The 12507-nt window shown below is 39.2% G+C and overlaps 1 protein-coding gene across 1 annotated transcript in view; it reads left to right on the forward strand.

Annotated features, from left to right (window-relative positions):
* Positions 1-12507, forward strand: part of LOC148325618 (nucleoprotein TPR-like) — a 34709-nt gene that overhangs the window by 6649 nt on the left and 15553 nt on the right. The window contains exons 8-27 of the mRNA XM_088310592.1: positions 1497-1577; positions 3012-3099; positions 3744-3881; positions 4255-4349; positions 4703-4900; positions 4986-5093; positions 5260-5477; positions 6732-6898; positions 7214-7338; positions 7427-7575; positions 7694-7856; positions 8135-8269; positions 8900-9040; positions 9130-9313; positions 9389-9576; positions 9643-9783; positions 11158-11274; positions 11703-11906; positions 12016-12191; positions 12329-12476. Coding sequence (XP_088166718.1) covers positions 1497-1577; positions 3012-3099; positions 3744-3881; positions 4255-4349; positions 4703-4900; positions 4986-5093; positions 5260-5477; positions 6732-6898; positions 7214-7338; positions 7427-7575; positions 7694-7856; positions 8135-8269; positions 8900-9040; positions 9130-9313; positions 9389-9576; positions 9643-9783; positions 11158-11274; positions 11703-11906; positions 12016-12191; positions 12329-12476 — 2964 coding nt within the window. The remainder of the gene's footprint in view (positions 1-1496; positions 1578-3011; positions 3100-3743; positions 3882-4254; positions 4350-4702; positions 4901-4985; positions 5094-5259; positions 5478-6731; positions 6899-7213; positions 7339-7426; positions 7576-7693; positions 7857-8134; positions 8270-8899; positions 9041-9129; positions 9314-9388; positions 9577-9642; positions 9784-11157; positions 11275-11702; positions 11907-12015; positions 12192-12328; positions 12477-12507) is intronic.

The raw sequence follows: 12507 nt of genomic DNA on the forward strand, positions 1-12507 counted from the left end.
TCGATAAAACATGAATATTTCTAGTCAGCTGATCCCTGAAAGTCGTGGAAGAGCCTCATTTAAATTAGTTTAATTAAATTGATCAACTAAAGTCGTGGAAAAGCCTCATTTAAATTAATTTAATTAAATTGATCGACTAAATTGCTCATTATTTTACATTGTAAATTACAATGTACATTTAATAAGATTTAAAAAATAATATTGCTGTCCGCCATGTCAATTGAGCAGGTCACTAGACAACCATCACGTGCGTCAATTTTGAACTAGACTGCACAAGCATATACACAACAGATACGTCCCATCTAGAACGAAAATCCTGAAAGAATGAAGTTATGTTTCCAGCCAATAGAATTAAATGAGTCTTTAGAGTGAGATTCCTCTTGGGATGTGAAAGTTGCACCGCTGAATGGTCTTTTGATGGCTCAAAATACACACTGGAGAACAAGTGGACCAGGATGTGCAACAGAAATGGTGACCATTTGGCCGCATGGACAATGCTGGAATTAATACGATATGTCCTCCTACCTTTCAACGAACAGAGTCATTTTCAATGTGGTTGAGCATTCACACGAACTTCCTGAGAATTCCTTCGATCACTGCGGTCAGCATCAGACATGCACACGACGGCCAAAGCAGCATCACACCTGTCCAAAACCTGCGATTGTAACACACATTATATATATATATATATACAATAAGTATATAAAAAAAGACCATAACATTTAATAGAGATTTACAATGAGCTCTAATTTGTAAGAACTGTTTTATATTATTTTTTTATTATTTATTTTGTATTAGTATTTTATGGCACTTTCCTGTAGTGAATTGGCCCAAATTGACTTCTACCGAAGTCAATATGAGTATATAGAAAACTTGTAATTATCATAATTGTTATAAAATTTCGATTTCAATATTTGCTATCTTATAAAATTAACTCTATGATTAAGAGGAAAATTACATGACTGATGCTTTTCATCACAATAGGAGTATAAAAGTTGTTCAAATGGCAAACTAAATGTTAAATAATGTTATTACTACTTACAGTAACTGTTGAAATGCTTGATTAGTAAGATAAACCTTAGCAATGATTTTAAGGAAAATTTATACTTTTCTAAAATTCATACTTTTTAAATATACTCTTTTGTGGTAAATATTAATAGACTAACTTAACCTGTCATGCATTGTTGAATTCATGTGAAAGAAATGACATGTGACCATCGACACTTCATATGTGTGTCGTAATACTATGCTTCAAATGTCTCTGCAGTTATTTCGTTGATGGTCCTTCCCTCGATATTACAGCTGTTACTATAATACTGAGATACAGTGATATTTTTGTTTACAATTATCACACTGTCATAATGTAATAACGGCCCATGCCTAGCCGTAACATAACAAAACTGTAGAAAAAGAAGCACTTTCCCAAATGCACGGTGTATGGTACATATTCGAATGGCTGTCGACCCATTTTTCTTGCTCTCTGTTTAACTTGCCAGGCTAAGGATGAACTGAGTACCATGGAGGAGAAATACCGGAATGAGCTCAATGCGCATGTCAAGTTGTCTTCTCTCTACAAGGTGAGGCATTGTAGACTCAACAAATATGCAGAGGTGGACACTTTACCCTATTTTGCTCATCCACCGTCCTCTTGAACCAGGGTCACACTGTAGTGATGGCTGTATTTGTTGCACTTCCTCCCTTTGATCAAATTAAATGCAACGTAAGATGGTTATTTTGGCTCTCAATTGCTTCTTCACACAGCCGCGTATATGGCTTCTGTGTTTTTTCCCCCGCTCTCTCATTCCCTCACTCACCCTCTCTCTCTCTCTCGCTTGCTTGCTTCGCTCTGAGTTGAACCCAGTTAAAGGGCCAGTGCGCACAATAGCATTACAAGATTTCATGCTGCTCCAAAAGCAAATATTTGAATTCTGTACACAAAGTACTTGACACGGTTGGGGACTATTACATGGACGAAAACAAAACAAAAAAAAAACAACAAAAAAAAAAGCTTCTCGTCCTTCATCCCCAAATGTCCTGGTCGGACGGTCCGTTCCATTCTTGGGTCCATATGTCCATCTCTGCAAATATGTACTATTTGCTCATCCATCCATTTTCTTTGCACTCGTTTCATGGGTGAACTGGAGCCTATCGCATCTGCTTTAGAGTTGAGAAGCGGTGTACGCACTGGATTGCGTGCTAGTCAATCGTAGGGCACATGCCACATATGTATACACAAACACCTGTTTACAGCCATACCCTTGGCAAATTTAGACAAGTCGCTCAAGTTCAAGTCGCCAATGAACCTAACTTGAATGGTTTTGGAATGTGGGGGGAAGCCAAAGTTTAAAAAAAAAAAAAATATATATATATATATATATATATATCTATCAGGCTAGCACAAGGTGAGCATGCAAACTAAATCTTCTTGGGGGCATTAGAATGTGCAAACCACTACTCGTTCTAACCACCAGCACTGTTTCTGCCCTTTAATAGAAAGGAAAGTAAAATAGTAATAAAAGATAACAAGACATGCCTTTTTATAGAAGAATAAGACATCCATCTGGTTGTTTCATTTTTTGCAAGGGTGGAAAGTGAGCATCCACATCCAAGCACAATAACTTTTTTTGTTATTCAGTATCTGATATCAGTTGTTTTTTGTTGTTTTGTTGTTGTTTATGAAGTACAGGCATGTTTTGGGTTACATGCCTCTGGTGCAGTATTATGACAGTACTGTTGATGTTAAAGCAGATTTGCAAAAATTTGGTCAGTGCTATATTAAGATATAAATTACTATAAGCAACTGTTTTACTCTCCTATCTTGATTATGGTTTCGCGCAAGTAAAAATGAGCAAGAAGATGCACAATAAGAAACGTGTAATCTGCACTTTTTCAAAATGAAATATCTAATATGATTAATTTAACAAATTACCAACTCTTGGATTTAATAATTCCCTACCGCAATAATGTTGCTACCTTCATGTATTAAATATTTTTTACATCCTATTTTGCAGGGTGTAGCAGCAGACATGGAAACTAAGAATCAAGAATTGAGCAGAGCAATAGAAGAACTCAGCAAATTGATTAAAAACACCGCAGAAGGTTTGAGATCATTTGATACTTTTTTCTCAATTATTTTTTTACAATTCAGAATCCCCGTTTCTTAATGGGTTGCAATGATTTTTCTGGTCATTTATCAAATTGACCACTGTCTTCTACATACAAAGTGCGCGACAAAAGTTAGGAATGGTGTCACAAAGGTTATGTTTTAGATGCAAACTACAACTTGTCCCTTTCAATGTAAAAAAGGAGAAAAATCACATTAAATTAGGTCAGTAAGTTGGGAAGTCTTTCCATCAGTGGCAATTTTCTTGACCAGGAACTTTACAATTCTAAGGCCATTGTGAGCAAGTGGGTTGTCATGGTTAAATAGCCACAGGTTGTTCTGCCACAACTCTCGCTTCCCCTCCTGCTCTGAACAAGGCAAAAACCACAAGATTTCTTTCCAGCCATGATGGTTGATCCTCTGCTCCTCACCGAAAAGGAAAACATGTATTTTGTGTTTGAATTATAAATTTGTGGCACTAGTCCTGGAACTCATCTCGAAATACAGTGTGCTGAATGTTTTGTATTTTTAATTCTGAAATTAAACTTTGATGTGTACATAAAGGTATTTAATGAAACTTAGCTTGAACATATGGAAACTTATTCCCTCTACAATCCTCTCTGTTATTGTGTACTGGTAGCTAACAAAATGCTGGAAAAGAAGGTGTCGGAGGCAGATGAGGAGAAGACCCATTTAGAGGCGGAGCTTCAAGAGAAGATCAAGAAAATGGAGAAAGAGTTTGAAAATTCGATGATGAAAGCCTCTGGAAAATATTGTTGTAAGAAAGAAGCCCGTTTTCGTGTTGTTGTGGAAAGTGTCTCATGTTTTTTCTAATTTGGCTGTATTGTCAGGTTAAAAATAAAACTATGATTGAATATGAACAGTGATACGTACAATTATAGTAACACGATAATTAATATGAATTGCTGATATTTGTTTAGTTGCACATTATTGCAGAATTACTAAGTCATTAAGGGTTGTAATTGTGGGAGAATATAGTTGAAGTATACATATGAATAAGTTATTTATCCTGAGCCAAAGCAAATTTTAGGAATTGATTGGCAAAATTGTAATATGAGCTGCCATTCCATGAATACCTCCAGTCAATGTAGTCTTGACTCTTCTAAAATTTGCTGAATGTTTTGCTTCAGGTGCGCCCTCACTGACTGAGGAGCAGCTGGAGTCCATGTGTCCGTCTGCAGCCGCCATTGCTGCCATTGTTAAGCCTGGAATGAAGTTCTTTGACGTAAGTTGATCAACAAACCTGTGTTTAACCAGCTTTCGGGTTTTCCACATAATATTGTATATTCGCTATCTACTGTTACATAAATTGTCTTATGTTTTCTAGGAAGTTATCGGCAAAAATGAGAAAGCAATTATCGTGATTGTCGTAAAATCAGTCAAATTTGTAGCCAACATTATCTTTTGAATGCCACTTTCAACGATACACACTCCAGTGTGCATGAGCGGGGTTGGGCGTCAGGGGAGATAACTCGAGTAAACTATGAAAAATCGATTCTAAAAAGATTTGTTTGAGACATTCCTAAATTCTATGACTTTGACTGATTCCCCACCTGTCTTTTGTCTGTGTGCTGTCAGCTCTACAATGCATATTCTGAGTGTCAGACCGAGCTGCAACTGGAGAAACAGGAGACCAGAAGGGTGAGCAAAGTGTTGGATGAAGTCATCCAGGAGGTGGAATCCAAAGCACCTGTCCTTAAACGTCAGAGGGAGGAGTATGAGACCATGCAGAGTTCAATGGCCTCCCTGTGGAATAAACTGGAACTGGCTCGAAGGGTCTGAGACACATTCAATTCATCCATCAATTCAATTACTATAACCCATCTGCAAATTTCCTTAAATACAACTTGTCATTATTTAGGAGATTTACAGTTTACAGAAAGAGAAGGACGAGGCCAAGCAACAATGTGACAATTTGGAGAAAGACAAGCTGAGGACAGAAAGACTGCTGGATGATACATCTGCCCAGGTACTTTTCATATTGCCATGCTCGATACACACAATTGTTTTTAAAGCATCATTATAATAAGCAACATAAAGAAAGTAATTTGTCTTGTAACACTTTCTTTTCTCATTTACTATTTGATTTGATACAATAATTTCCTCAACAATGTATTACTTGTCATTCATTCCAGGTGTGTGCACTGCTAGTTGAACTTGAAGAAGCCCGAGGTAATCAAGTGACCACAGATGATGGCAGTTCCGCGAATATTTCTGGCCAGTTCATCAGGCCGCATCAGATTTCCTTCCGCAGTGTAGAGGAGCTCCAGTCGCAAAACAGAAGCCTGCTGGAACGGCTGAGGAAGCTTGAGGAAGAGAACACAAGGGAGCAAGCCCATATAACATCAGCACGGTAGTATTACTAGTCATTTTTGTTTTTTGTTTTTTTACTTTTAATGATGCAGTGCTTGAAATGCCAAAACTCATAGTTAATGGTATGTAAACACTCCAACCTCCACTAGACTGAGATATGCAATTTTATATATTCTGATTTCTAATTTGAGAATTACATCTAAAATTTTAAAAATTATAAGTACTATGTCTCAAAAATAAGAGCCTCTAGTAGGAATGATGTCAGCATTCCATTCCATTCTTTGCTATTGCACATCTACAAACAGTTATAGCCAATGTTCCCTCTTATTTTCCATGCGTCTGAGCATTGAAACAAACTCATCCATCATCCATCCATCTCATCCATCGGACCACAGTGCACAAGATCGACATGCACATGGTGGCCAAACCAGTACCACACCTGTTATATGTTGTAGATGTTACACAAACAGTCAAACGGTCTACATATGAAAATAGAAACTGAATTCAGATTTGTGATGAATTCAGCCCTACTTGAAAAAAAATAACCATTTTAAGCATAATTTATTAAGTCTGAATAGAATCTGTTTCAATATTGTCCTACGTTATCCACTCATAAATAACTAAAATCATGCCATCTAATAAAACACAACACAAGTCACCCGATCTCTGAAATGTGTGAAACAGCCTCATTTAAGGGGAAACAGCCTTATTTAAGGGGCTTGTAAACTACGCCCATATTTGGACTTCCTGAATAAAGCTGTTGGTGTGTCGTCTGCAGTCAGTAGTGAGTGAGAGTCTATATGTGTGCTTCAAACTATAGCAGAGCAACTCAGTGTGCGCCCTCAGTCGTGCTGCTGAAATTGGAAGGTAAGTGGGAATAGTGTGTTGTCCTGCGTGTAGATTTACCTGCGGTGCAAATGAAGGAATGCGTGTAGAAATGCAATGTGTGTGCGTGGTGCGCGCTAGCGTTGCCATGTACGCTGAGAGGGTGAGAGCAGTGCGCTATGGCTTTAGAGATTTAAGTTATTCTGTTCACGTAATAATTGTAATATTATTCTGAAAGTTTTTCAAAATCATTTCAATCCGAGCTTTCTTCATTTAGTTGTTTTGATCTGTTTTAGTTTCTGTTTTTTGGGTTTGAATAGAAACAAAAATAAATTATGTCATCATTCTACATATGACTCACGCACCACATTTATGCATGGTATTGTTTTTAAATGACCTACAGATAACGAGCAACCTGCCTTTAATAGATGCTACTAAATTAAATAGTTGCCTATCTGTCTCCTCGCAGTGTGTCCGAGTTGGAAGCCGTTGTGGATAAGCTTCAGAAGGAGGTAGAGCAACTGAGAGAGCAGAGGAACCAACAGAAGCAACTTGCTGACTCCAATGCTAGACAGAGAGACATGTACAAAGCTCTCCTAACACAGAGCACCGGCGGCTTTAACCTGCCCTCTCAAGGTGACGTCTAGAAACCCATGTTAGACCTCTTAATCATTTCAATAATTTGCTACTTATCTTATATCATATACAGTATGGTAAGAGAATACAGCTTCTCAGGTGTTTCACAAAAAAAAAAAAAAACATTATAGGCCATAACTTTCATTGTGAAGATTTGATAATAACATGACGGAGGTACAGTTGAACTTATGAGACCAACACTCACATCATAATTGTTGATTATTAACAGCTGGGCACAGAAAAACAAATGAGAGAATTAATAGTTGGGAAGAAAAAAAATACAAATGTTTATTTGACGTATCTCCCTCTGTCCAGATTTTTCCCACCCTGCACCTACTCGGCCATCTGCCCCAGTAACTCGTTCATCACCTCATAGAGCTGCTGCTGCTGCTGCTGCTGAGTCTGCACAGACCGCACAGGCTAAAGCTGCATTAAAGCAGGTAAAACAAACATTCCTCTGAAATGCTCTGATAAGTGGTATTAAAATGAAGCGCCTGTTTAACTCAATGTGGGTCACTTCTCCTCCAGCTAAATGACGCCTTCACCTTATATAAGAAAGAGAAGGCAGAGAACGACAGAATGTTGAATGACTCTCATGACAGACTGGAGCGGCAGCTAACAGAGGTTCGCTCCAGTAATGCCAAATTGACTTCTCAATTGGAGTTCAGCAACAAGAGGTGTGAGCAAAATTACAGTCATGATAAATATACTTTATCAGCCATGTTGGAATTTTTTCCAATTTTTTTGTAATGTCTTCATTAATTGTTTTTTGTGCTGCATCTCTTTTTATGGTAGATATGAAATGCTCCAAGAGACTGTCACAGCATTTCGTAGAGAGACCTCAGCTCTCCAGGACAGGAACCAAAAAATGTCCGCGACAGTCCAACGACATGAGCACATAATCCACACTATGAGTCAGGACTTGCGCCAAGCTAATGAAAAACTGGCACTTGAGGAGGTGCGGAATAGTATGCTGAACCTAACATTCTTATAGACCTTAAATACAACAAACCAAATACTGTGACAATAATTGATAGAAAACCTTTGAATTTGTTTTCTTCCCCAGAGGGTCATACTACAGCCTTTGTGTTTTAGTTCATTTTTCTTTTACTGAACAATTTACCGACAATTTTCTGAGATGTATTCCGCGCTGAGTGGGGTGTGCCTATCATGTACCCATTTTAGTCTTTGTCAACACCACTGCCATAGCACATCGAAGTGTATTTCTGTCTTTAGGTGCGTGTTGAGAACTTAACGAAAGAGAGAAACATGTTAAAACAAGCTGAGAGTCGACTCAATCGAGAGAAGGAGGCCATGCTGGCGGAGCAACGTAACCAAAACCTACTACTCACCAACCTCAAGACCATACAGGTAGTAGCTCTCTGTTCTCATGACGTCATGTTTTCTTTTTTTTCCCAAAAAGTGCTTATGGGCTACATTGGCTTGCAGAGTGAAGCTTGAGTTTTGCACCTCACAGTCAACCTTTCTGTTAGCCAATTAGTAGCAGATTATGGCAAAATCATGTAGGCGAGACACGGGGACTACAGTTATTCTTCTTCAAGTAGAAGACAAGCCAAAATAGTTCTTTGCAGTAATATGTTCTTGTTGTTGCTCACCTTTTCACTGAGTTTTGTCGTATGATGTTCATAAAGTGAGCCTGTGGCCCCCTGGATGTCAATTTCAGTGTTTCAGAGGACAATGGGGCAGTGCTGCACAATACAATACTAAGCAGAATATTGTGGTTAGACCAGTGGCAAAAAAATGTTTCAAGGCGTCTTCATAACGCTCTTGTATGATTTAAACTAATCCCGCCGTTTCATCACAATTGCGGCAAAAATTAGAACAGCTTTCTCACAGAAACAATTTAAAAAAGATCCAGCTCAAAGAATATTTTCTTAGTTATTTGAAGTTCATATTTGATTGGCTCAAAAACCCAACTATTTGTAAATGAAGAAAAAGTTAATTTTCACTTTTGACAGTTTTTTCCTCTTAATTTTGTAGCTAACTATGGAACATACAGACACAGACATTCGTCAACGGCTGAACAGTAAGATTGAGAATCTGGAAACAGAACTGGCCTCAATGAAGACTCGGCTGGAGCAGGAAGTAGCCCAGAGACATGCCCTTGGACGCAATATGGATGTACATAACCTTATATGTATTTTCATATTCAAGTTGAACAAAGCCTGTGGACGCTAATCATTTAATCTATATTCCCTGTTTACATTTAGGCTCAGTTGGTGGAAGCTAAGAAACAACTTCAGACACATCACACCCTCCAGCAAAAGACGAGAGAGTTGTTGAAGAACTCTGAACAGCAGGTGGCTGCGCTGAAAGCTCAGTTGTCTTCCATCTCATCTGAGGGTAGTAGCACCCCAGTAACCAGAGCAGCAACTCTTAGAACACCTGTCAGAGGTAACAATTTCTTGTGAGTGAAATAATGCTGTGCTGCGGTCTTTTTTTGAACAATTTTCCGCTGTGTATTTTCAGTGCGCTCTCCGGTTCAAACCGCTCAGCAGGCTGGCCTGCCTGAGCTGGCAGAGGTCAAAAGTAATCTCAATGCCGCAGAGGAACAGAACACCAAACTAGCAGAGCAGCTGAAAAATGCAAATGCCACTGTTGAGCAGTACAGGGCTGTGGTACTGACTTTGGAAGACAGTCTGAAGAATGAGAAAGAGGTAATATTCTTTTTACAAGCACGCTCGCAAACATGTGCATTCACCCTTTTCTTGATGTCCTCTCAGCAACGCTCTCCTCTTGAGATGAGAGTCAAGGAGTCAGAAGATATCCAGAAGCAGCTGGAAAATAGAATATTAGAGGTGGAAAAAAAGAACCAACAAGCGCAAGAGGAGAGGAGAAAGGCTTTGGACGTACTTGAGAAACAAGTAGGTCTTGTCACACACTTCGGTAAATTTGTGGCAAAGCCACACTCGCATTCAATCATTGTTTGAGCCCTCAGCAATTATTTTAAGTTGACCTGCACAGGTCAGTTTTTCCGCACCCTTCTCCAACTCAACCAGCCGATTCAAAACCATGTCTGCAGTGCAAGTCACATATGAGCCATTAATACGACAAGGATCGGACTCACATCATATCTGATTTATTGAGCCGGTTGTCAATGACGACGTGTCCGCTAATTGTTGCCTTCACGCTCATGCACACTCCTCACTGCCTGGTTCTCCACTAATTATGCTCACCTGGATGTACACATGAAGCTTTCTGGAATTTAGTTACAAATAATAACCTTTTCAACTGGCTGAACCTTCAGCAAACCACAACTGTTACTGCAACACTGTCCGTTACATTTTTGTTGATTATTCTTAAATGTTATTGTTCAGACTGCTACTAAATTGTCTAATTTTGCCCCTAAAATTTGAGACAGTGCAGGTTAAATTTTCATCCTGGGCATGAATAGGGATTAACCCAGACATGGGCCGACTACAGCCCGGTTTGCTTTTTAATCCGGCCCGCTGAATTTGTCCAACCAAAGAAAAGAAATCTAAATTAATGTCATTCATTCATTTCATATTGTCCATGCATTGCCCGTGTTTCCTCTATAGATGGCGCACTGGCAGACAGATACTTTTGGGAGGGAGTGCAGTTTCTGGCCAGACACACCCAGATTAGTGCCCACTTTCTCGCCAATAAACCTAGTTTGCCAGAGGACATGAATCCTTGGCAGGTTGCCCGTCAGTTGCAGAGCACACATAGACAAGTCGCAGACCACTTACTGGTATATATAGATATCTCGTTTATTCTCACATATAAACTGCCTATGAGTGGGAACTGAACCAACGCTGCCTGCTCCTTAGTCAGGCAATTGAATTTAATATACCTGCAAAGTCTTCTATTGATATCCACAACATGCGCAGTTTAAAATTTGCTGATAATAACTGCCGGTTTGAATGTTCTTTTCTTTTCATTCTTTTGTATTTCATCTGCACAACTTAAACTTACAATCTGTACTATAAAATGTGAATTGACAACATTGTAGTTTCTTCTAGTGCTTATCAGTAATATGGTAAAAAGGGCGGTAATTGTGAATATTTCATTTACAAGTCCACGCTCACCTAAACTTTCCAGAAAATTAAAAACGGCCTTAAATAAGGTAATAAATTGCTTTCCCCTGTGTGGTAACCCGACTCAACTTTACACATTAGTTACTTAACATTGGTTGCATTGGTCTTTTACCTATAGATAAATGAATATACCAATCAAGAAATGTAGTCTAAATCATTCTCCCGTTTTGTCTTTTCCAGGTGAGTGACCTACAACGCAGTCTAAAGGCCAGCCAAGCAGAGCAGCAGGAGGCACTGGAGAGAGCTGCTAAAGCTGTCACTCTGGAGCAGAAGGCCATACAGGAGAGCCTACTGCAGGTCATTAGTAAACGCAAATATGCACACTGCTGGTACGACACATGCACTCATGCATTTCTCATTGTGCTTGGGAGCACTTGACAACGTGGAAGAACTCCACGTCACTGCTACCTTCAATTTGGCCCCAGTGGTAATCGCAACAAAACCTAATACAGTAAAACAGATTAAGGGGAAGTGTGTCCTTGCAGCATCAACTTTTACGGATACCTCATTGTATTAGCCAATTTTGATTTATAATCCTCTGTATTGCCCTGTAACACAAAATGCTATGAAAGAACAGTGTTTTCTGTGGATTTGTTTTATAGACATTTAAGTGTAACTCAATACAACTACTTGCCCATTTTTTTTACTCGACCAAGTAGCCTTGTTAGTTGTGTATATCTGTCTTTGTGATGGTTTTACTCATAGATTTTTGGGTGTTTCCATAGACAAAGCAAGCTGGTGAGGCTCAAGCTAAATATGAGCGAGAGCTGATGCTTCATGCTGCAGATGTGGAAGTCCTTAAGGAGTTAAAGAAAACCTTGCAACAAGAGGCAGCACGGAAGGGAGAGGTGGAGGAACAACTGAACAAGTCCAACTCACTCTTACAGGAAAAAAATACAGGCTGGACAATTTTGGAGAAGCAGCTTAAGGTTGGAGGAATGACTTGGCAACTTTTACACAGAAACTACCACTAAATGTCTTTTATTAAAATGTTGAAAACTAGTTGTCACTCATTGGTATTTACTTTGACTCCATCAGGATGAATTGGCTAGTCAGAGTCATCGCTGCGAAGAGCTGGGAAAACAAAACACTCTCCTGCACCAACAAATGGATGAAATGGCTGCAAGGAGTCGTCAACAGCAACCAGAGCAGCAGCTTGACTTATCATTTAATGAGGAAGGGAAGACGCTTGAGCAGATACAAGACATACTCAGGTATAGTAGTGTAACTTACACATCAAAAGGTGGATGCGGAAGAGGGGTTCGTAGTTACTTGTTCCTATTAGTGAGTCAGATGTTTAATGTTGCTTAGTAGCAACCAATGGAATTTGAAAATTTTATGCATGCCATAGGTTTGTGCGGAAAGAGAAGGAGATTGCTGACGCTCGTGGGGAGGCCTTTGAAGGAGAAGCTCTCCGCTACAAACAGCAAATGGCACACCAAAACCGGGAACTGAAGGAGCTTCTGGAAACTCTGAATGCTGAGAGGGAGAAGCTGCAGGTAGGAAATGAAGGAATGGATTGAACCACAA

This window comes from Idiotropiscis lumnitzeri, chromosome 12 (assembly GCF_059441095.1).
Source record: "Idiotropiscis lumnitzeri isolate Australia: NSW breed Sydney's pygmy pipehorse chromosome 12, RoL_Ilum_1.0, whole genome shotgun sequence".
NCBI lineage: Eukaryota > Metazoa > Chordata > Actinopteri > Syngnathiformes > Syngnathidae > Idiotropiscis > Idiotropiscis lumnitzeri.